Genomic DNA, 25,721 nt, shown 5'->3' on the forward strand with positions numbered 1-25,721 from the left:
AGTTAAAAAATTAAGGGGAAAAAGTCAACCTGTTTTCATAAAGATCTTCCTTTAGACTACAATTTAAATCCAGTGTAATTCTGTTTAACTTTTGATAACAATGTTATAGGCAAAAATAGATCCCTCTTCCCTCAGGAGGAACAACAGGCAAATCTCAGAGGGAGCAAAACCAGATGGAGGAAGAAAAATTTTTTTTTTTACTCTGTTCAACACCCTCCCCACTACCCCAGTTCCATTCTCAGATGGTGCAAGGTCCTGTTTCTCCTTACACTCAAAACTTCTCAATTCCCACCCATTACCAGTTTACAAGCCAAGGCCATATGGTATCTTCCCTCTTTGGAAAAGAGACAGGTGTTTGAATTTTGAGTAATGAGTTGATGAGACAGTGTTGTGTGCCTAGAAACTTGAGGTTTAGAGTTGGTTTGTTTTGATTGTGCAGGGGGCAGGTTACTAGGGAAGAAAGGGACAACCTTCCTAAATTTTGGGTACCCTAACCCTGTATGATAAATTTTGTTAGCAAGAGAACCAAACCTAACCATATGTGGTTGACAAATATAAACTACAACTAATAACTGATATATATATATATACATTTCACATTACAGTGAAATAAATTGATGTATCGAGGCATTTTAATAACAACTAGGATACAATTTTGACACCTTATCAAATTGTTTGGAACAGTTGTACAGATCTTGCCTCCCATAATACAATGTATCAGTTAGATCAACCAAAACCTGCTGCTTAAATATAATCCCTTAACTGCATTCTTAACCTAAATCAATCTTGGAAATGAAGGTTTATAGGCCACAAAGTTAGGATTAAAGAGCAATGGATGGATGGGTCAGCACAATTTCGTCCACATTGGTGGTAAAACATTTAGTACTGTGTTATTTTAAAGCGTGTTGATGCTTCCCTCTTAAATTGCTTCAGTTTAAGTCATCTTATTTTCTGTTATTTCTCATGCAAACTGGCCAGGATAAGCAATACTAGAGATCTCATTAAGTGGTAACCGAAGGTAACTGAAAAGAGTTTAAAACCTGGTTTATCCAACCGAATCCTGCCATTGATTAGTTGGGGAGGCTTGAGCAAACCGCTTGACTACTTCAAGCCTGAGTTTTCTCATCTGTAAAGGTAGGGCTCAAAATGAGGAGTTATCTTCAAAACCTTACAAGATGTTTTCCAGAATCTTATCCCATCAGACTTCTATCTCAGCTCTCAGGTTGCCTGCCCATTTGGTGTCACCCTGACTGCCCGTCTGTACCCCTCACAATGATACCCACGAGGCCCCGCCCCTCCCGCCGCGGCCCCGCCTCCTCCCAGCCGCGGTGCTCCCTCCTCCCCGCCGCGGCCCCGCCTCCCTCCCGCGCGACTATTTCCGGAACAGAGCCCTCCCCCCGCCCATGCAGAGCCGCCGGCGCCGGCGCCGCCCCCTTCGCGCTGCCGCGTGCCGCAACCCGCGCCGCCTTTCGCCGCCGCGCGCAGCCGTCGCCCCGCGCCGCTGTCGCCGCCGCCGCGCTCGCTGGCTGGCCCGGTGCGGGCGCCGGGCTCCCGCCGCAGGAGAGGATCGTCCGCGCCGCCACCACCACTTCGGCCCGGGCCCAGGTTCTGGCCCCGCCCCGGGCCCCGGCCCGAGCCCCCCGCCCGGCCGGGCGATGAAGTGTCACTACGAGGCGCTGGGGGTGCGGCGCGACGCCAGCGAGGAGGAGCTCAAGAAGGCCTATCGGAAGCTGGCCCTGAAATGGCACCCGGGTAAGTACTCCCAACCGCCGCGGCCCCGGCAAAAGCCTCGGCCCCCCCGACCTTTCTCACCCCTCTCCCCGGAGGAACTCGGGGAACCTGGCTGTGCCCCGACCTACCGGCCCTGTAACTCCCCTCGCCCTGGACACCGTGCCCGCGCCCCGCCCGGCGCCCGGCTAGGTGGCTCCTGCGCAGCCCTGGCGGCGAGCGTCCTCTGCATCCCTCGCCGGACGCAGCCCTCCACCCCTAAGCTTCAGTCAGCCCCGAGCACCCCATTCCTTCCCAAACGCACCCGGCTTCCCGCATTGCCACTGGATGGGGAAAGATAACCTCCCAGCGACTTCACCTGCTCCTCCCACCCCATCGCAGACAGCCCCGAGGGAGGAGGAGTCTCGCGGTCTTAACCCAGTCCTGCCTCCGGTTTGTCCCTTGTTTGAGTCCCCTGCAGCTCGGCTTCTCCGGACTTTTCCTCGGCTACCCTTAACTTCATCAAGGAATCTCATCCACTGAAGTGTAATTAAGACAAAAGAGCAAGTAAAAATTCTTTTAAATAGCTGTACTTTTTTTCTTTCTCTTTTGGTAGGCCAAGTGACCCTGTACTTCGCTTCGGGAGTTCGGCAGATTAAGAGTTTTCATTAAGTGTCTTCCCTAGTGAAGTTTATGTGTTTACTTAGAAGTGTGCTTCCTTTGGGTGTTTTGTTTGGTTGTAGTCCAGGCCTGTGTGACTTTGGTGAAGTAATCTGATCATCTGGACTGGGAAACTAAGACAGTATTTGAATCTCAGCTTTTTGAGGTTTCTAAGGGGCTTTCATATTAGCACTAATCCATAAGCATGTTTATAGTCTCCAGTATATGCACCATCAGCACCCTGTGGATTCTGAAATGCTAAGACGGAGACCTCAGCGTCTTGCTTGGAAAACACTCCTTTACACACACATAAAGTTAAATATGAGTGCAAACAAAATAGCACGACATGTATAATTGGTAGTTGGATTAACAGAACAACTAATAAATGCGCCCAGGAATTCAGGGGAGGGGATTTTCACTACGGACTGAGAGGCAGTGAGGCTTCCCCTTGGCAGAAGAGCCTGGACTTTAGGTGGGTCCTGGAGGAATGGAATTGGAAGAAGAGAATTTAACCGTATGGGAAAGAGCACCGTGGTGGACGACAGGTGGTCCAGGGGACAGTTTGACTGAAGACAGTGTTTATTGGAAGTCTGAAAATACGGTTTGAGAGACGTGCCGAAGGAAGGGCTCCGGGCCCAAAGTAGTTGATGGAAAGGGAAATAAAGGTATGAGTTTGTTGCTTAAAGTTACAATGATTACCAACCGAGGAACTGAAAAAAATCTGGTATATACTGAAACAGAAGAGGTAAATGAGCTGAATGTTCATCACAGCAGGAAGTCATTAGCTATATCCAAAATTAATAAATCCAAAAATCATTTAGAAGCATGTTCTTAGAGTAATAGAGGCTACTGTTAGAAATCGAGTTAGGAATTCTTTGACTCTCTGGGTGGGAAAGGGTGAGGAAGAGGATTAATGCTTGTGACCAAATGATAATATCATTTTGATGACCAAATTAAAACTTTTTTTGAGTGGTAGTTTGGGGTTAGATTGTAAAGGGCTTTGAATGTTAGGCTAAGGACTGTGAAATTTGTTTTTCCAATAATGAAGAGTTGAGGCTGGTTTTATTAAGATATCTTGGGGAAAAACTATGAAGGCAGCTGCATGGCTTGAGGAGGGATGGAGACAGAAGTCAGGTAGAGCCCACTGTGGGAAAGTAAGGGCCAAAACCAGGCTTGGGATCAGTGGGAGGAGTAAGGCCTGGGTTGAAGAGATGTTACAAAGGAAAATTACCAGATTTGGTGATTAATTGGAAACCAGTGCAGGGAAGAAAGGAAGTGTTCAAGTGTTGCTAAAATATCAGTTAACTACTTTGAAACCAAATGTGTTAGGAGCTAAATGTGTATAACTTCTTTGAATTTCATCAGAATTGATAGCATCCTAAACACCTTGGTTTGAAGATGCCTCTACATCTGAGGGATAAATACTCTCCCAGGAGACACTTGATTTTGATATACTTTGCTGGCTCATTAATTTAAGGCTGTCACTCAGCAAATGTTTCATTTCATTCTGTGTGCAATGTACTGCACTAGAAGTTTCCAAGGTTAACATGTGGGTTGGGCTTCTAAGGCTAATATGTATCTCAAATAGAAAGGCTACCTGGTTTCATTGTTAAAAAAGGAAGAAATGATCTTTATTTCTTTTATTGAGGGACTGAGGATAATTTCCAGTAGGGTCAATAGCACTGCCTAGTGAGGTCACTCCTTGTGAAAGTCAGGCTTTCAGTAATGCACCTGATGACTCTTCCCCGAAAGCTTTGCTGTGTGAACGGGATAATGGTCCCTGCCTTGCTGGCCTGAGCTGTCTTCTGCAAGACACAGAGAGGAAAATAGGCAGTTTCAGTCTGGTAAGACAGGGCTGTGTGAGGGCAAACACAAGGTGCTTATGAACACAGGTACCAGCCTGGACTGGGTTTTTGTGTGGGTGGGATAGATGTGCATCCATGAAGAAGTGACATCTGGGTTGAGGCCAAAGGGGGAATGCAGGGAATGTAGGACGTGGGAGGCAAGAGGAAGCAGCAAGAGGAAGCATGGCAGAGCCCAGGAACCAGAAAGAGGTGAGCCCAGCCAGGTCCTGAAGGTTGTGGTCAGCTGGATTAGGTAGACTGGATTTTAATTTAAGGGCTTTGAGAAGCCATTGAAGAGCTGGAAGCAGGGGAAATGACAGGTTTGTGTTTTTCAAGTATATCTCTGGCTGTGATGGGGAGACTGAATTGATTAGTGGCAAGGCTGGAGGTGGGGAGACCAGCAAGTCCAGGGACACTGATGTCACCCAGGATGACGATAGGACCTGGGGGTGGAGACTCTGAGTCATGTGCCAAAATCCTCAGTGAGCAGGGGGAGTGGTTGGGAGATCTGTGGACAGTGAGAGAGAGGGGAGGAAGGTGTGATGGCCAAAAGGTCTGCATCTGGACAGAATACTGGTTTGTACTCAGGTTGAGTAAGTGATTGGTGACCAGGAGGATGTCATTTCTACCGCCGGACCTGTGAAAGTTGTAGCAGGAGGAGCCCGGGAGGCCTGCAGGGAAGTGGTGTTCTCAGGTAGCCTGGTCTCAGTCAAGGCAGGGCTTAAATGACATGATCCATGAAATGTTCTAGAAGGTACTGTGAAAAGATTTGGGAGAAATTGGAAGAGGGCGTGAGTGGATCAAGAGAAAAGTGAGAAAAATAGTATAAGAATGTCTTTTAAACTCTAATGACTGGATTTGCAATACCTGTGGCTTTTGCATTTGGCTAATAATTAAGGTGGGCTTCCCATTTTTGGGGATTGATTTTTAGTTTATTACACTCAGGCTTTTTAGATCTCAGTTCAACCTCCTTGTCAACCAGGTATAGGCATATTTAAGTGAAATAAAAAGCCATATGACAGATTGAAACAATTATGTGAAAAAGAAGTTTCAGTAAGAGATTAGATCTTACTTTCACATGGTACGTTGATGCATTTTATGTGTAAAGCTTTAGCTTTCTCCAGATTTCTCTGAGGGAGGAATGAAGTGGGAAGAAACAGTACGACAAAGTACAGCACAGATAAAAAGGTGAAGAAGAACCACCCACCTGCCACCCCGAGACAGTCACCTTTTCTTTGTTTCATGGCAGAAGATCTAGTTACTGGCTTTTTCTGCCATTCTGATTGAATTTGAACTGTGGGGGGTTTTTTTGTTTGTTTATCTGACAAAACTCTTATTAATGATTTGATGAAGATATAGAAATCATGAGTTAGATTGTCACTTTGAAGGTGAATCGCGATTGTGTTCAGCTGCAGGTGACAGGAAGCTGACTATAGTGGCCAAACCAAATAGTCATTTTATTTTTCTAACAAGAAATCCAGAAGTGGCCGATCTTGGTCACTCCAGCTGCTTGATGAAGCCATCAAAGACCTGCTTCATCATCCTGGCCATAAGGCGAGTCCTTACATCAAGTGTAAGCAGTTAAGCCTCAAAGAAGTTTGTTGCTGTCATGTCGAGGTGCAGAGAGGCAGGTGACCCCCAGTGTAGCAGCTCTGCTCCGTGAGGTCCTTGGACTCTGCTCAGCACCTATCAGATGGGGCCTCCTCTTCTGAGACGGCAGCCCAGGATCCCAGGCAGCAGGGCGGAGGAGGAAAGGGTAAAGCAGGGACACAGTGTTTGCTGGTAGCCTTTTAAGGGAGAGTCTTAAAAGCCGCCATAGTACTTTTGTAGATTTTATTGACCAGCGCTTAGTCACATGGTCATGCCAAGCTTCAAAGGAGACTGGGAATGGAAACTTTATTTGGGGACCAGATGCCCCCATAAAATTAGGATTCCGTTGTTACTGGAAGAAGGGGATAAACTAGCAGTGTCTGCCTCAGTCTTCATAATCTGCCAGCAGCAGTATATCCTGGGTTTGAGCAGGACACAAGGGATGAGCTAAGGGGAGATGAATTTTTTTAACTGGGTACATTACCACTATTAACAGAGTTTTGTTAGGAAGAAGAGGAGAATAGATGTCGGGTATACAATTAGTAGTATATGTTACAGAGTGGTAAGCAAAATCTAAAATATGTAATTACAACAGGATACTGGTGTCTTGTTCTTAGAACCCAGTCGCAGCAGGGCTGACACAGGGTGGAATTTGATAATATTTGTTGGAAATAACAGAAAACCTAGCTACAGTGGGTTAAGTAAATTAAGAATTTATTTTTCTCAACCACAAGAAGTCCTGGAGGTGGTGCCTGTTGACATTGTTTCAGTGGCCAAGTAATGTCACTGTGAGGGTCTTGACTTTTCCTTCATAGTCTCAAGATGGCTACTGAGGCTCCAGCTGTCATGTCCACATACAAGACAAGAAGGAAGAGGAAAGAAGGAAAATACATCAATAGACACCTGCTTTCATATCATTGGTCAGAACTGTGTCACATGCCCATTTCTAGCAGCAAAGGAGGCTGGATGAGCTAAAATACTTGCTTATTTTATAGCTTATCCAGCCTCCACAGTAAAGGCTATGAGAGAAAAAGGAGGGGGAGGTGTTGGATGATCTAATAACCTTTAGTGTCTGCTGCAGAATGGATTAAGTGCTGTATTTGAGTTAAAGTTTTGTTATATAGTCATTAATTAGCTTGTCAGTAATTAATATGAAAAATACTTGAAACTTCGTCAGCTGTAAATTCAGTATGACTTAATGTGTTGCTGTTGCTAAAGCTAATGTAATTAGCTATAGTGCATGGAATTAGAGTGTTGAGGAGTTAATAAATGGCCCCTTGATCGTAGGCTTTTGTCTTGACTACATTTGAAGTAGAGGTATCATGGTGTGCGGTAAGAAAGGGGAGCTTTGGGCCAGAGAAGAGGTAGGCTAGGAGATGACCCACTGGGCTGCTCTGTGGAAGAGGAGTCAGACCTGCATTGTACTACCTCACATACAGCTGGGCTCCTGTGATGGAGTGTTGTTGTTTTTACCCTTTTCAATCCCAAGGGACCATGATTCTAAAATACCTAGAGCTTTTTGTGTTAAAGCATCTTAGCAAAAACAGCTGTATTGAGGAGATCATATTTATTTCCCTGTGGAAGGAGCACTGAAAACCTCTTTAAATAAAAACCATTTGTGTTTTCCTTGAACAGTCTGTTTCAAGAGTTGTTACTTAGAGATATCCGATCGCTTTATAATTTTGACTGTGAAATATTTTGTAAATACACTTTTTTACTTTTTAAATAACGGAGTAAGATAATATGCAATGAATTTTATATAAATGATTTTCAAGTTGTTTGATATATTTCATCTAGGTTTTGCTTGACTCAGTGTAAAGTTGTCATTTTGGTTAAGCTGTGCAAACAATAGTACCATGTGTAGCATTTTGAAACATTTTCTAAAACCGCTGTCTTGCTGCCGCTATTAATGCGGCATTGTGAGGAACTGTGTAAAGATATTTTTGTTACAAACCTGTGGACCTGTTGAATACTTTTAAAATAAAAAATTTTATCCCATGTTTGCTTGTTTTGTATAGATATTTCTCTTCTATATAATGCTTAAAATATTTTCTTTCCTTATGTACTGTACAGTTAATCCTATTTGCCATCATCTTGAACATAAAATGTGTATTTAGAATATTTGTATAACTGTATAAAATAAAAAAGGAGTTATGTGGTCAGTGCATTGTTTTCTAAACTCATTTTGTTTTAAAAGTTAATGAAAGGCATATTAAAATTGAATAAAATATGAAATATGGCAAAAAAAAGAGCTGTACAAATTGCTACACTGGAGAAGGCGTTGTCAGTGTCAGTTTTTGAGCAGAAGGCCACTTGAAGGACTTGGAACGGTATAATGGTATCTGAAAAGAGGAGGTAGGGTGCCCCTGAAGGCCTTGCTTTAAGGCTGTTTCTGTCATATATTCTTGCCTCTTAGAAGGCAAGTATTGAGTTGTAGCTTAAGGAACATTGATATACTTCATAGTAGATTTAAGATATTTTGCCTTCTGAGTGTGTGAGTCATCTATTGCTGTGTAACAAATTGCCAAAAACTTAGGGCTTAAAATAAACAGCAAATATATTCACTGTATGGACTCACACAGTTTCTGAGGATCAGAATCAGAACAGTATAGCTGGGTGGTTTGGCTCAAGGTTCCTCACGGAGCTGAACCATCACTGTCTTCAAGCTCACTCACATGGGCATGGCAGGCCTTGCTGCTTGTCGGCTGTGGACCAGAGGCCTCCGTTCTTCACCGTGGGGTGTCCTCCTGCTGTGGCACCTGCTGCTTCCAGGGTGAGCTGGGAGAGAGCGGGCACCCAGGATGGAAACTGCAGTCTTGCATAACGTAATCTTGGAAATAATGTCCTGTACCATCATCACTTCTGCCGCCTGCTTTTGATTGCACAGACCAGCCGTAGTGACATGGGAGGGGACCCCACAAGGGTGTGAATGCCACGAGGTGGGGGCCTTGGGGCCATCTTGGAAGCTGGCTACCACTTTGAGGCAGAGATGCTATCTGAATTCCACGGTTAAGGAAGCACAACTATGGGACAGTAGTATATATTTTTAAAAATATATGAGCTTTTGGGATGTGTTGATAAGAAAGAAAACCTTAAGGACAGTGGTAAAGACAGATCAAACACAATCTAGCACTGAATAGTAACAGCTTTTCTATAACTGACTTGATGTATATATTTTGATCCTTTTAGAAATAAAATGTGTACTACTCAGAGTTTTCTGTTTGTGGATATCCAGATTGAGTGCCCAGTGATGCACTGAGGTTTAGGGAAAAGCATGAAATTTCTGCTCAGGTTGACACTTATAGCAGATCCTGATTATCAGCTGTCATCTGTTATCTCTGCTTTTCTCTGGTGGTTTTTCTTCGTTTTGTACACTCATCTATTTATGGAGTTTGTGATGAAAGAGGTCCCTTTTAGATTCTGTCCTCTACTTTCTGGATGACTGAATTTCTGTGCCCTTATTTTAACAGATAAAAATCTGGATAATGCCGCAGAAGCAGCTGAACAATTTAAACTAATCCAAGCAGCATATGATGTGTTGAGTGACCCTCAGGAGAGAGCATGGTGAGCATCACGCTGCCCCTCCCGGTGTGTCTTGGTGGAAAGAATTGCCAGTAGGGTTTTTAAAAAAATTTTTTTAAATATGTTAAATGGTTTTGGGTGTGTTGAAGTACCAGTCACCTGTTCACTATACAAAATGCAATATTTAGGTAGGCGGGAACCTTAGAGATGATTACTCCAACTCTGGCTTTATAGATGATGAAACAGGAAGTTTGGCAATATTAGATAGTTTTAATTTTGATACTTATGAAGTGACTTCTCATTAAGTAAGGTCTCTTTGATGTCTGACAAATTTACTGATGTCAGAAAAGGAAAAATGTTGACTTGTCCTTGAAAAACAAAACTGTTTTCATCAAGAATTGTAATATTTTCCCAAGAACTATTTTATATGAAGAATTTGAGTTAAGCTTCTCCATTATGACAGATACTCTAACTAATAATGACCTGATCTTTTAATACATTTCGACACAAACATTTCTACATTTGGAGTTCTGAGTTTCCAGATTCTTGATGAACTTTTGCTACAAAGGAATAGGCTTTAAGCCCTGACATAACTGTGTGAGATCCTGCTGTTACAAGGAGCAGGTGGGTGTTCAGATCAACCATGCACATCTTCTGCGTGTTAGTCTACAGCATGGCTGGCCGACAAGAGAGAGAGGCTGTAAAGAAGATTCTTATTAAATTGTCTTTTATATGAAAATCAGAGAATCCTCAGTTTTTCTCCTCCTAAGAAATTTGGAGATCTGGCCTTACAAATGCTTTTGCCTTCCTTTGGAAACTTTGAAAATTTTCCCTGCCTTTCTTTATCGTGGTACATGTTGGTAAATTTTCAGATCTCAAATGTGTGACTGGTCTGTGGACTAGATGACGTCCACTGCTGTCCCACTCAGTACAGTTTCTTCCCTGTGAAAGTGCAGCTCCTTTCTGGGAGAGTCGGGGCAGTTCCCTGGCTGATGAAACTTCCCTCTCCATGCGGCCTAGTCCTATGTAACGCCTGTGTTGTATTAGAGGTTGCAGTCATAGCTTTTTAATCAGCAGTCTGTGAAAGATGACTAAGTCTTTTCATATTGTTATTTTTCTTAAAATGTTTTGATTGTGGCTTGGCCACAATTAAAATGTGCAATAATGATCTTTTGGCTGTTTCAGAGTAAGGAGTTCTTTGGAATTCTTATTTATTCAGCCTTCCCTCTTGTTGCTAATTGTTTGTGTTTAGGTATGATAATCACAGAGAGGCTCTGCTTAAAGGTGGGCTTGACGGGGAATATCAAGATGACAGCTTAGACTTGCTTCACTATTTCACTGTGACCTGTTACTCTGGTTATGGAGATGATGAAAAGGTAAGACATGAACTCACTCATAATTTCCAATCAAGTGCTTAAGTAAGACTCTCAAATACAAAGAGAATTCTTAAAATTATTCTGTAATAGAAAGTGAAACTGTTCATTTTGAAAACTGAAAACCCATCACCTTTCTGTTTAAACTGTCAGCGTGTAAAAACCACGAGTTGAAACTAAACGTACTTGCAGGGACAGAGCTTGGGGCTGCAATTCTTCAACATCAGAGGTTTCCATGTTACATTTTAAACTCTTATTCTGTGATTAGACTACAAAAGTATTAAGACTTCATGTTTCTGTTACTTTTTTTTAGGGCTTTTATACAGTGTATCGTAACGTTTTTGAAATGATTGCGAAGGAAGAGCTAGAATGTGCTTTAGAAGAGGATGTCGAGGACTTCCCAACTTTTGGAGACTCCCAGAGTGACTATGATACGGTAAAAGAAAACTGCATTGCCACGTTGTGATTAGCATTCATCAGTGTGTCGTTTCCCCCCATTTCTTTTTTTAAAAAAAATGGATTCTAGATCTTGGTCCTATCCTGGGACTCTCCTCCTCTTTCTTCCTTCCTGGTCGCCTCCCCTATTTACTTTTCCTTATTTATTGATCATGGTTCCATTCCACTAATTTCTTCATCAAATTTATTCTGAAGAACGATTTATTTTGGAAAGCCTTCAAAGGTCTGTCTTCTCTATTGATTAATGGTAATGTTGAATATATATATATGAAAAAAGGAGGTTAGATATTTTGCAGCACCAGTATCTCTGCCTTACTAAAAAAGACTAAAAACCCCAGCAATATGCCCATTTTCTCTGTCACTAGGTAGTCCATCCTTTCTACGCTTACTGGCAGAGTTTCTGCACTCAGAAGAACTTTGCTTGGAAAGAAGAGTATGACACACGACAAGCTTCAAACCGCTGGGAGAAACGCGCCATGGAAAAAGAGAACAAAAAGATTCGAGACAAAGCAAGGAAAGAAAAGAACGAGCTTGTCCGCCAGCTGGTCGCTTTCATTCGTAAAAGAGATAAAAGAGTGCAGGCTCATCGGAAACTGGTGGAAGAACAGAACGCAGAGAAGGCGAGGAAGTCCGAGGAGATGAGGCGGCAGCAGAAGCTAAAGCAGGCCAGGTATGGGGTGCACGACTGGGCCCTGCCCTGACGGGGTGTGCGTCCCAGGGAGCATCAGCGAGTACCTGGCGTGGGGGCTTCAGTTCTCATCCTGGCTCCATCCTTCTGTTTTACATCCTGGCATTGGATGAGACCTTCATCTACTGTGAAAAGATTTTTCTTTTGACTTGGATGTTTTCTTTCAGAGGCTTTTTATACTTGAGATTCTTTACAGACTCTTCTAACATTTAATAATAACTAACGTTAATTGAACTCTTACCCTGTACAAGGCCCTGTTCTGAGTGCCTTTCTCACAGTAATCTGTGAAGCAAGTTCTGGTTTTTATCCTCTTTCTTTTGAGGAAATGAGGTAGACAGGCCCGGGGTCACATAGCTAGTAAACTGCAGAAGTGGAAACTGGACCCAAGAAGTCAGTCCAGCACCCTGTAGTACTCCACTTTGTCAGTGTACTCTTAGATATTTAGTTCATCTTAGTGCCTTTAAAGTATTGTTGTTGTGAGTCACTGTAAAAGCATTGTGCCCAGAGCATTACAGCATTCTTTAAAAAAAACTGTTCACTTCTTGAGAATTCTGCCCACCTCATCTTTGGAATATTAGCACTTTACTTGATACATATGATTTAAAACCACCTGAAGACTTTTTAATGAGTTACTGAGAGTTATATGTTTGGAAACTCATTATCTAGTGGAGCAATTAAAATCAGCCACAGAACAAATAACAGATTTAAGTGACTTTGCCCATTTCAACCAAGCACAGGTTTTAAGTTTGTAAGCACTGACAATGTGCGAGGAAGAAGCTCTCTGGGGGATGGATTTTTAAGTCCCAAAAGTAAATAAAACAAGTACAGAGACTGTGCTGTGTGTGTCTAGACTGGCAGAGCAGTACAAAGAGCAGAGCTGGATGACCGTGGCCGATCTGGAGAAGGAGCTCAGGGAGATGGAGGCGCAGTATGAAAAGGAGTTTGGAGATGGATCAGGTGAAGATGAAATGGAAGAACATGAGCTCAAAGATGGACTGGATGGTAATTTCTTCCATTCCTTACGAAACTGTAGAAAATAAATGTTTTTTGTGAGCAAGAGTTGTTCACTCACGGTGCTTACAGGAAACTTTAAAGGGCTCAGGTGAGAGACAACAAGGAATGGGAGGGGGTGAAAACCTGGAGATCACCTAGGTTCCAGCCGATTGTTGCCAGTCTCACGTTTGTTTTGTTTGTTTGCTTGTTTTTTAAGTGAAGCTGGAAATCTGGATTTTTATATGCAATCTCCCAACTTTTAAATATAGCAGATAATTGAAATGAAAAACAATTTTGCGTGGCCAAGCAAAAGCAGTCTATAGAAGTAGTAAGATTGCAGTAATTTCATTAACAGATTCTTTTCAGACCATGTTTTAAACCATTTGTGCTTCTGGCTGCATGAATATATTGAGAAGTGGGCATGTTGTCAGGTGTAACCGGTTATTATTTAAAAATGCAGTTCTGCAGTAGGTCAAGTTTTAATAGCAACTCTTTCCAGAAAAGCTGATACTGTGCAGGAATCTATGTGGTATATATAAATTCTTCCTCTCATTTCTGACTTGTAGAGGGGCTCCTCTTGGCGTGCCGGGCTGTGTCTTTTCTCTGCCTCTATCACTAGAGCACAGGCATGTGACTACCTGAACAGGCGAGGACTGGGCATTATTGAGGAGAGCAATACACCAATTTCCCCCGCTGTCTCTTGCTGTTCCATGAGAAATAGAATTAAATGATCTAAACATAATTTAATCAATTTTACCTTATCTACAAATGTGGTTTTTCAGATGAATAGCCCAAATGATAAAATAACAAACTTTTATTTTTTCCGGATGATTAGGAAATGAAATGTTGTATTAATGAATTAGAAGTAGTATGTGTGAAGGTGCTTTGAAAATTATAAAGTGCTATATAAACATGAGGTGGCATAATTATGTAGTTTTACAATTTATAAGGTGCTTTTACGTACAAGATCTTGTACAATCCTTACACAATGCTTCTTAAATGTGGGTTTTTGCTCATATAGTCATCCCCATCTTACTGATGAAAAAACTAAGACTCTGAGAAGTTATGGGAGATGTCTGAGAATGTGTGAGAGCGTTTTAGATCCAGGTTTTGACTTCAAATCCAGCATTCTGTATTAACTGTTTGATCAAACTATTTGAAAGTATACAAATAATTGGAAAATAATGTCTTATACTAAATTGGATGTATTTTGATCATTTATGATTTCAGATGAGAATGTCCCTCAGAATTATATTACCATTACTTATTATTAGAAAAAAATGTAGAATATAGAAGAAATGCCTTGGGATCTTTATTGATCCATAATAAATTCCCAATGGCAATCAGTTTGTTCATTTCGTGTAGAGGTAGAATGTGGGATTATGCAAGGACTTTCAGTTGAGCTTTTTAGTTGTTAAGATTTTATAGTCTATGTTGATAATAATTATTTCATTGTAATAAAGCTTTAGGCTTATAAAAAGTCTGTAAAGGCAATTTTAAACTTTACGTGTAATATGCTATTTTATGACCTTTCTAATGATGGAATGTAATAAGCTAAGTTTATTTAAGCATTTAAAAGTAGAACAAATTATAAATGTGTTTACACCAAATCTTGTTCGAGTAAACTAAAAAACCTTTGTGGGAAAAAACTACTTTGTAGTGGAACTATGAAAGTGACGTTTGAGTTTTTGAACTGGGCTCACACCTCGGACTCTGAGAATGTTTTGAGTCGTTTTCTAAGCAGACTTGTGAAAATACGTGAAAAGTAAAGTGATCTGTTTAGATGCCTTCCATTGTAAGTCAGTGCTGCTTTTAAAGGCCAACTCAAATCCTGATAACATTGGGGTTTTTTGGATGAGGAAATAACAAAAATTTTAGTTTCTAATTTATGTGCAACTTTTGATCCTTACTAGGGAGTTGTAACTGGTTACCATGTTTTAGATATATGTTCTAATCAGACAGGATTCTGATTGTAGCTTCCATCTCGTAGGTAAAGAGAGTGATGAGGGAGAAGACACAGAACTTTACGATGACCTGTACTGCCCAGCGTGTGATAAATCTTTCAAGACGGAAAAGGCGTAAGTTTAATATCTCTGAACTCGCCTCTTCTTTTGAGGCAAAGTGTAACACTTCTAAAGTTCTTAAATAAATAAATAAATAAATAAATAAATAAATAAATAAATAAGTAAGTAAGTAAGTAAGTAAGTAAGTAAGTAAGTAAATACATACATACATACATACATACATACATACATAAATAAATAAAGGCTTGTAGCAGTTGGTCCTTAGCCCTCACATGTCATCTTGGGGTAATAGCTTCCCAGCAGGGGAGAAAGAAGAATCTATACCAGCAGCAAAACCTGTCGTGCTGATCCTCGTTCATGCAATGTTCCTGTGTAATAGCTGCTTTTTAAACATGCATGCTGTCTCCAGAAAGAACTGTCACTTGTTTTGGTGAGGAAGGCAGAGTCACACCAGCAGGGAGGCTAACCCACTGCTAGCTGGTCATCTCTCTCCGCTGCTGGGGGCAAGCTCACTGCCAGCTGTCGCGCTCCCGTGCAGGCTGCTGCTGCCCACCCGAGAACGTCACACCTGCCCTGCCTGCAGTGACCACAGGGGAAGCATTAAAAAGGATACTGTCATAAAGTGGTGGTGGTGGGGGGCGGGATACAGGAGAGAATGAGAGTAGAATTAGCAAGGGAAGAGGGAGCAGGACACGTGCAGTAAAGAACAGGAGATGAAAGGGTGAAACGGGCTGTGGAGTCCTAAGTGGTGCTGTGTAACCCGGGGAAGGCGGCGGGGCAGCGGGAGAGGTGGTGCGAGGCAGGCAGGTGAGAAACAAGCAAGGAGATGGAGCAACAGTGGAGGAGCTTTTTAAAATTATTTTTTATTTGGAAATAATGTCAAACTTACAGACAGGCTGCATGAATAGAATATAGAGGTCCACTTGTTGCTCTCATTTTGCCCCATTTGTGTGCACTCATTCTCATGCACAGATAAGATTCTTCTGGAACAGTCTGAGAGTAAGTTACATACATAATGCTCCTTTACCTCTAAACACTGCAGTGTACATTCCTTAAGAATCAGGACTTTCTCTTACATAATCACAGTGCAGCTGTCACTTCTGGAAATGTGTAGCGTTGATACGGTGCTTTTATTCCATTTACTGCCCTTCATTCACTTTTGTCAGTCAGTCCCTTATTAATGTCCTACGTGGCATTTTCCCCACTTCAGTACAGGATCTAGTCTGGAATCATGTACTGTGTTTATTTATTTAATCTCATTCAATCTGGACCAGTTCCCTTGTCTTTGCCGCTGACATTTTGGAAGAATACTGACCTTTAAAATGTTTTTTAATAGAATATGTCTCATTTTGGGTTTGTCCGTTTCCTCGTGGTTAGATTCAGGTTATGTGTTCCTAGCTGGAATACTGTATAAACACGTGTTGCTCTTGAGATTTCGTATCTGGAGGCAGAGACATCTGTCTGCCCCTCACTGGTGGTGATCGTTTTGATCATCCAGTCAAGATGTTATCTTAATTTTTCCACCGTACAGTTAGTATTTTTTTCCTTGCAACATGTTTAATATGTGGGGAGACGCTTTAAAGCCGTGCAGATATCTTGGTCTTCTTCAAAATTTCCTTCCTAGATTCAGCATCCATTGATGATTTCAGCTTGTACCAGTCTTCACTGAAATTGTCTCAAAATGAGGCTTTTCTGGTGCCAGAGCTCCGACGTCACTGGTCATCAGTTGTCCTCTGCTGTTCACAGGAGTGTTTATCTACCTGTTGTTAGTGTGAATTTATGAATTTCTTTTCAGTGTTTTATAATTCATTGTTGCCCTTCTCATGCTCAGAGTTTTCCAGACATGGTTAGTGAGAATGAGAATTCCTTGATCCTGGCTCACATGTCCTGCGTCATGTCCCAGTTATATTTGCTTACTTTCTGCCATAAGATGTTCCAATTTCTCCAAGGAACCTTGGTCTTAAGGAGAATTTTAGTAGGAAGGAGGAGTAGTAATCCCAACTAGAAAACCCAAACCTGAGCAGGATGAGACAAAGGGGATAGAGACACACGTTTCCTACTTTCTAGTTTATCTAACCCTCAAAGCTTAAGTGTTGTCAGCTCTGTTCTGTGAGGTGTTACTTAGTTACCATGGGGACACTAAAGTAGACACTGCTTATGGAGTTTTAGACAGAGGGTAGAGATGTGTCTGAATTCACATTTAGGGTGGCGGGAGTGAGAAGGGAGACCCCTCTCGAAAAAAGCAAAAGGAAGTAAACTCCTCTTGTGCTTCAAGGCCCCAGCTTACCAGTTCTCAAATCCAAGGGGTCTTCTTCCTTTTAATGCTAGGATCTTGTTTTGTAATTTCCCAGGGAGCAAATACTCAGTGATTAAGAAGAAACAGTGAGGAAGACTTGAATTCTAAGAATTGGAAAGGAAAGATAATAGAGAATTTGACAAAAAAAAAAAAAAAAGATAGGAAGAAACTATGTAGATGAAAGGACAGAAGGAGTGGAGAGTGCTGGGATACAGGAAAGAGCGCAGTCATGGGCTTCCGCTGCACGTGATGCTGCAGAAATCCCGACAGGGTTCTGGGCTGCCCCGTAGTGTCACTAACGTTTTGCTTAGTTAACGGGAAAAAGTTCATTTTAGCTTAGCTGCACTCACCCAGCAACATAGTTGGACACGTGAATTAATCCCATTGCAGCCTCTCACACCAGCTTGTCCTTTCAGCTTGAGGAATCACGAGAAATCGAAGAAGCACCGGGAGATGGTTGCCCTGTTAAAACAACAGTTGGAGGAGGAGGAAGCAAATTTTTCAGGACCTCAAACCGATGAAAATAGTCTGAATGCCAATTCGGAGGAAGAAATGGAGGATGCACCAAAACAAAAGTACTTCCAAAAATGTCTCTCGACCTGTTTAGCACATTTAGAGATTTCATTTAAATGCTCTGTTATCTCAAAGAAGCTCTTCTGTTATGTTAATATTGTCTGCATTTCTTCGAATTAAGGGAAGTTTATAGTATTGAAGGGGGTAAAGAGATAATGTCAAATACGGTTTTTACAGAATATATTATGACTGTATTAAAAGCCGTTTTCCACCTGGGTAGTAGACATGCTAATTACTACTAACTGAGCCAGTTACATTTTTCTAAAATGATAATGTGGATACTTTCCTTTTCTTTTAATGCTTTATGGAATTACTACTTTTTAATGTTTTACTTCTCTTTTATCACTAATATTTCAGTATTTTTTTCTTTTTACTTAGGTGTTTGACATTTTGATTTATATTTGTTCTTAGGCTTTCTAAAAAACAGAAGAAAAAGAAACAGAAACCAGCACAGGTACGTACGTTGGGAAAGTTTTATTAACATTCAGTATCAAGTATAAAGTTGGATGCTCCTGTTTATTCAGTATAATCCGTATTAAGGAGAGGGACTTTTGCTCCCTAATTTCATGTTGATTGTAAAACAGATTACAGTGAGTTGAAAATATTTTGATTTTTCAGTGCTTCACCCTATTATTTGTATGTGGCTAATTTACCTAATTACTATTGTCTGTGTGTTTAAAAATTTTGCATGTGGAATTCCCATAATACAAATTAGCTGAGGGCCCATATTAAAAAAAAAAATCTGGATACATGTGATGACAAGATTGTCAAGATTTCTTGATGAAATCAAGACAACAATTAAAATCAGAAAGATATAAAAATTTGGGGATTGCTCTTATGTGTATCCAAGTTTATTCTGCCAGTCACATAAATGAAATTTTGGAAAAGGAACATTTGCTTAGAAGCTTGTAATGAGTGTAATTCTTGAAAAAAAAATGTTTATATTACTCAAAAATTTAAGTAGTTTAAATATTTCACATGGGGTTCAAATTTAATTTCTATCTTAAGAATTATTTTTAAATGTAGTTTTATGTTGTTATATATGTAACACAATCTTTAGGATTTTTTTAACCTATACAACAAAATGAGCTTGTCCATTTTACTAAGGATATTTGGTGGTTCTACAGGGAATGGAATTGATTTCTGCCCTATTTTAATAATTTAATCTAATTTTATTAGATTAAGTATTAAATGCTAAGTGTACTGGTTTTTAAGAAAACTTAGGTAACTAATAATTTTTCATAAAACTTTAGGTTTGACTTATTTATGCAAATGGTTATAATATACTAGATAATTTTTATCTGTTTCAATTCCAAAAATGATCCATGACACATGACACTTAAAACTGTGACTGGAACTTTTTGCCTCAACTGTAAGACCACAAAGCAAATTGTATGTTCCTTTTATAAAATGACTGATAGCATCTTCCACCCAGAGACTCTCCAGTCGTTAGTTTAGAACACATTCTCTTTTGTATGTGCGCCGGAACCACCAGGATGAAGGCAAAATAGAGCGGAGAGGGTTCTGTACCTAACCCAGCGCATCTCATCTCAGTCATGCAGGATAGGCCCTAAGATGGCAACAGCAAACCCATGTGTTTGTCTTTCTTACCAGTGAAAATGCTGCAGTTTACCAGCCCATTCTTCCCCTCCAGAGCCATATGTGTTCCTTGACGATGCCTCTTCTTTATGGTTTCTGATTATATCAGGAGGAAAGCCCCACTTCAGACCTAGGGTCACGTAGCACTTTTCCTGACATTTTCTAGGCTGTCTTTGAAGGGGGCGGGGGTGTGAAGACACGTTCGGTAGATGAAAGAGCAGGAGGCAGCAGGTACCGAGAACCGTGAAACTTCGGGCTGGGAGCTGTTTGCGTTGCCAAAAAAATTACATTAAGCCAACGAAGATTGCGAAAGAAAACCCAAAAAACTAAAATTGAGAGTAAACAAACAAAACACACTGGCTGACAGCAAGGAAGAATTAATCCAAGAAACTTCTGAACGTAGTATTCTGAACACCATCCATGGGACATACTCTAAAGACAAAATTAACTGCGAAAGAAAAAATCTTGAACTTAGTAGATATTTTGGTGATATTGGAGTAGGATTTCTGAAACTGTTCTATATGTATTGTAGGCTAGAGCAAATGAGTAGATCTATTAGTGTTTTTGGGAACCAGATTCTCTGGTGGGAGAAAGGAAATATAGTCTAGATTGAGGGAAAGAGGTAACACACTGATGTTGGGTGGAATTGGAGGTATCAGTCTGAGCTCATGATATAAAAAAATAAATAATACATGCATGAGCAGAATACACTGAGGTCCTAAAAGTGAATGAGCATCTTTGCTTCTAAATCTCCTTCCCCAGGAAAAGGAGGCAGGGCTTGGTCCTTGGAGAAATGGCTGATTCTAGGGCTGAGGCAGGAAAGGTACAAGGTGAGCCCAGATTATCTATGCCAGAAATTAAGGGAGTAATTCAAAAATCAATGGGGGTAAGTCAGAAGTACCCAGGAGTCAGCTTAGGGGCTTGTCAAATATGGGAAAGTTTGAGTCATCAGGAAGAATAGTGGTGATAAGAGTTTTACACATTGATTTTATTTAAAAAAAAGAAAGTATCTATATTAAGCCTAAAAAAAGAGAGTTGGAGAAAGGAGGCAGACAGAAAAGCTTCATTACAAAAATGTGGATTAGTACAAAAGCAAGTGACAGGACTGACAGAAGCAGAAAGATCACAGTTCTGCATCCACCAATGTAATAAATAGTTCCCATGAGGATCATCAGTAGATGCCAGGTCCATTGGGTAAATCGTTATTAGGGAACTGGATATTGACACAATCTCAAAGTATCACTCTGTACATTACTTATTAGTTAAAAAAGGAAAAAATTACTTTATAGTAGAAAAATTTGGCAGTACCATCCTAACCAAATGATGAGACTTTAATCACTGAAAAGTGGGCACTGACATTTTGTTTCCTGATAAAACGCACTGAGAAGGACACAGCATTATCTTTGCAGTATTCCTGCTTAGAAATGTTTAATCTGCATCTCATTGCAAGGAAACAGTCAGACAAAGCCAAACTCTGGGACATTCTACAAAACCACCATCAAATTGTCAGTATCATGAAAGACAAAAAAATAGAGGAGTACTGTTCTGAAATAAAGGAGATAAGAGAGATACGACAGCTAAATGCAACGTGTGGTGCTTTGTTAAATCCACTGTCGGGGTTACAAAAAAGGACATTATTGGAACATGAATATGGATTGTGTAACAATAATGTCAGTGTTAAATTCTTGAGCACGAAGAGGGTATTGCGGATCTGTGGGAGAATGTTTCTGTTCTCAGGAGATGCAGTATCTGCCTACGGCTTACTGTCAGCTCGTGGTGGGGAGTGTTATGCAGAGAGAGGGCAGGAGGGAAGAAGAGAGGGAGAAGCAGGTGTGGCAAAATGTTACTTCAAACGGAAACAACTGCTTGCACATAGTGAAGATCTGTTTGCCAGGTGTTTTTTCTTTCATAATGCCTGTTATTGTTGTTTCTTTTATGTCTGTTGTTGTGTTGTTTTTCCTGACTACGAAATAGTTGCTCATTGCAGATCCTTTGGAAAATATGGAAGAATATAATAAATACCATCCCTAATTTCGCTTCGGATATTACTTAATGTTGAATTAAATTGTAATCAGATGTTATATATCATTTTCTCTCCTCCATTTTTGCTGATATGTTGTATTTTTCCACATATTTCAATCAGTATCTTTGGAAACATGATTTTTAGAGAGTTTTATAATTTCTCTTCATATATCCAACCGTTCATTTATTGAATATTGGGATTGTTTCCAGTTTTCCCCCAATTTAATATTTCTGCAGTGGGTATTCATGTTCTTAAATTATTCCCTGCCTGTCCTTTTTGTTTCCTGAAGATACCCTCCTACCAGAGTGCACAGGACATCACCATTGTTTATTACAGCTATTTGGCAACATAACATAAGAAGCCAGTATTACTAGGATATTTATTTTGTAATGGCATGCATGTTTTCTTACCTAGAATTATGATGATAATTTTAATGAAAATGGAACTGGAGAAGGAGTAAAGATTGATTTGGAAGATAACAAACTAAATCAGGACAGTGCCAAAGAATTGGGAGATGGTCCCCAAGAAAATGTGGCTGTCACAGAGACTGTCAAACTATGTGATGACCCCAAAAGTGAAGCGAAAAGGTAAGTCAGTTGCTTAATACTGGTGGTGAGGATGGCTCTTGGTGTAGTGAATAAAGCCTCCTTTCCCATGACTGACACCGTGAGTTAGATGCACCTGTGACTCATGTAACATACATGCATCTGCAGAGGACAGTGTTGGAGGGAGAATGCTGGACGACGTGCTCACAGACGTTTCAGCAGTGCGACCCAAAGCAGAAAGAAGTTGCTCGGACCCGTTTTTGTTCCCCTCATCCTGCTGACATTCTTGTTTTGCTCTGGATCAGTAATCCTTGGCACTCAGCAGAGGTCAAGGCTGCTGATGAGGCCGTGCCCCACTCCCCTGAGCATCACTAACTGAACCTCCGTGCTCGGGCCAGTCCTGTGCCAGCCCGAGTGCGGTCGTCAGGGTGTATGTGCACAGCTTGGGGCCCTGCTGCTTGAAGGGGCCCTGGAGTCCTGGAGCTGCACATGCCACCGCCGTCGGCCGGGGGAGGGTCTCGCTCAGGGGAGGCGGCATTCTTTTCCCCCGCCTTCCTCTCCTGGTCTGGCTCTTTGCCCCCAGCCTCCTCTGTTCCTCTAGAGCAGAATGATTTCCTACTCCTTGAGGAAAGATCTCAACAGTAGGTGGCCTAAGGGTTCCTGTCACAGGACTATGAAAAAAAGAGTTCAAATGACAGAGTAAGGTGCGAGCCTGAGTTGAAAATGCCCAGCACTGGAGCAGGAGTGAGGGGTGGTGGCATTTAGGTGGCATAAATGAGGGAAGAGATGCTATGGAGGCCCGGAGGAGGCCTGCGGCTGTAGGAAAGTGAGGACATGACCTCCACAAACTGGCCATCTGGAGGCCTTGAAGCCTGGAGAGTGGAAGGCTGGAAGGGGAAGTTACACACTACTCTGCTGCTCGCTGTGTGTTCCCATTTTACACATGAGGAAACTGAGTCTCAGGTTAAATGACTTGCTCCAGAAACAAAGCTGTCACTTAATCCCATCTGCCTGACTACTTGAAGGACCCAGCCCAGCTCATTCTGTGTGGCCCCAGTGTCCTATACAGGTCTCTTGGGGGCTGCTTGGGTACATGAGGGGTGGGCTGAAAAGTGGGGCTCCAGGCCCTTGACCACCTCCTTCATCTAGAGCTAAAAATGTTTTCACTCATTAGTCATCTTCCCTCGGCGTGGGAGTGTATTTGGGGAAGAAAAAGGGTTCTCACTGCTCACAGTCAAACACTGGCTACCACTGATAAAGTCCAGCTTTCTCATTTTACTGATGTGAGGAAAAGAATCAGAACTCAAGTGACCTCCTCGCTGCTGAGGAGTGGCAGGCTGGGGTCGACACCCCTCCTGGGTGTCCTGACGCCCCAGGCCTTTCTGCCTTCTCTGAGCGCACGGACACCAGCCACCTAGTGAGAGGCTCTTCCTTAAAAAGTGTGTGTATGTGCAGGGTACAGTTTTTTTTTTAAAATTGAAGTAGAGTTGACATATGATGCTATTTTAGTTTCAAGGGTATAACATAGCAATTCAATATTTATTTACATTACTCATCAATCAGAATAAGTCTAGTAACTATCTTTCTGTGTACAAAGTTACTGCAGGATTATGGGTATATTCCTATGCTGTATGTTACACCCTCTCTAGAGTTCTTTTTAAAAATAAGGGCTTAGATAATAACTTCAGAGACAGAGCTGCTGTCTTTCATAATATGGTAAATTGTTCTCTGGGAATATTATCCTAAATTTTCTTGGATATATTTGTGGCACAACTGTGATGATATTTTATAAGTTAGTAAATGTTAATTTGTTGCCTTTTATGCCATTGTGTCCTTTTCTTGTTTCTTTCAAAGCTGGCTGAATCCTGCGTGATGTTGTAGTCAGCATCTTTAAACGTAGAGGCCGCGTAACTGAAAGCAAACTCTGGGGTCCTGCTTGAAGAGCAGCACCCTTGTGAGGTGCTTGGCCACATTGTGACTCGTTGGTTGTAACCCATCCCATCTGTTCTGCAGATGTAGTTGCACTCAGATTTTACCCTAAAAATTTGGTTAGCACAAATGAGAAGTATGAAGTGACAAAGGAAAATGAAAATTCATATAGAAGACTAAGGAGAGGAATGTTCTGGTGTTAAAGCAGAATAGGAGGCAACTGCCTGTGCTGGCTGGCAGTTTCTGGGTTAAAGAATATGGGGGAAAAACCCGCCAGATCAGCAGGGAGGACATAATCTTCTAATATAAGAAAATACTTTACACTGAACAAATTTAATTTTATGAAAAACACATTATAGTGTCTTTAGTTTTCTCCTTTCACTGTGGAACTGTTGAAATAATGTTTGTCAGAAAAGGTTCAGCAAATTGCCTTTGGGGAACCACAGTTCATGTGGATTATTTGTGAGTGTTGCTGGGTGGCTCTCAAGATGGTTTGCATCAGTAAATGGAGCATTAAGTGCTTTGCTTTTTATGAAAATACACTGTATTAAAGTTCAGAGATATTTTAGGAGTCTTATTTTTGCTTGTGTTTTCACTGTTTTAAATAAATTCCTGAATTTTTGTGTTAAATTTGGTATCTAATGTGATCTCTAAAGTTACTTTCTAAAGCTCTTCATTTATGATATGAAAATGTATTAACTTGGCCATTAAAATGAATGGATTAGCCTTTAAAATGCATGTTACTCTTTTGAGTCTTCTTGGGAGCAAGATGACAGTTAAGAGGTGCATTATTATTGGATTATGCTGAATTCTTTTATTTATTTTCCAGTGTTCCTAAACCCAAAGGAAAGAAAGCCAAAGATGTGAAAAAATCTGTCAAAGTACCTGCTGAACCACAGACAGTGGTAGGTCAAAATTATATTGACAGCTCTTCAGTGGACCTTGTGGTTTAAGCACTGTAATCTGAATTCTTAATTCTAATTCTAAAGATGTGTGTGTTTGGTGAGCCCTTCTGCACCTGCTCCATGGGTGCGGATCCATCAGCGGTTTTCCTTGAAAACAGAATTTATATATGTGCCACTGACATTTGTTTTCTTTAAAGTAAAAAGAAGCATATTGGACATATCCGATTGTACCAGAATATTTACTACTCTGTTTTCCATTACTCTGAAATCCAAAGCCTTGTCCATGTGGTACAAGCTCTTGAATGTCTCAGGACCCTTAAGGTGATGATGTTGGTTAACGACACTAGGCTTCCAAGAACAGCTGCCTCTGTTGAGCCTGTCTTGGTAGCTGTCCATTTTGTTGAAAGGTCTTTATTTTGCAATTATTTGATATTTAATCTCAACATAAGAACACCTCTATCAAATAATAATACTTGTTCTTATTTATGATTTTTTTTTTCCCTTCTCAGAGTGATGTTCTTATCAGCTGCACAACCTGCCATAGTGAATTCCCGTCCCGGAATAAGCTTTTTGACCATCTAAAGGCCACAGGTCATGCAAGAGCACCTTCATCATCTTCTTTAAACAGTGTAACCAGTAGTAGAAGCAAGAAAGACAAACGTAAAAACAGATAGAAATTCTGCCAGTGGTTTTTCTTTTTGATTGTCTCTAAATTTTGAAACCAAAAACCGAACTGAAATCATCTAAAGAGTTAAAATTTCAGTGATCTGCAATTTACTGCATTGTGGAAGATTATTTTTTATCTTGTAAAACTTTTTTTTGTTTAATATATATTTTTTAAACATTTCATTAGTGATTGAATTCTACTTTTGCCATCTGAATTGACTTGAATGTCTCAAACAGGTAAATATTGTAAAATATGCATTCTTGATTCTGTTGCCTCACGTGGACAGAAATGTACAGGGAGAATTAAATTATTTTAACACATACAAAA

General features: G+C 41.0%; 1 protein-coding gene across 1 annotated transcript; it reads left to right on the top strand.

Moving 5' to 3' along the window:
• Positions 1-1,508: 1,508 nt before the first annotated feature.
• Positions 1,509-25,721, top strand: DNAJC21 (DnaJ heat shock protein family (Hsp40) member C21). Its single transcript, XM_031443843.2, has 12 exons — positions 1,509-1,752; positions 9,272-9,365; positions 10,576-10,699; positions 11,010-11,132; positions 11,518-11,822; positions 12,691-12,842; positions 14,824-14,911; positions 17,570-17,728; positions 18,138-18,180; positions 21,763-21,935; positions 24,652-24,727; positions 25,237-25,721. Exons 1-12 carry the CDS (start codon positions 1,656-1,658, stop codon positions 25,399-25,401), a joined length of 1,599 nt encoding a protein of 532 aa, XP_031299703.1. The 5' UTR covers positions 1,509-1,655; the 3' UTR covers positions 25,402-25,721.

The sequence above is a fragment of the Camelus dromedarius genome, chromosome 3 (assembly GCF_036321535.1).
Source record: "Camelus dromedarius isolate mCamDro1 chromosome 3, mCamDro1.pat, whole genome shotgun sequence".
NCBI lineage: Eukaryota > Metazoa > Chordata > Mammalia > Artiodactyla > Camelidae > Camelus > Camelus dromedarius.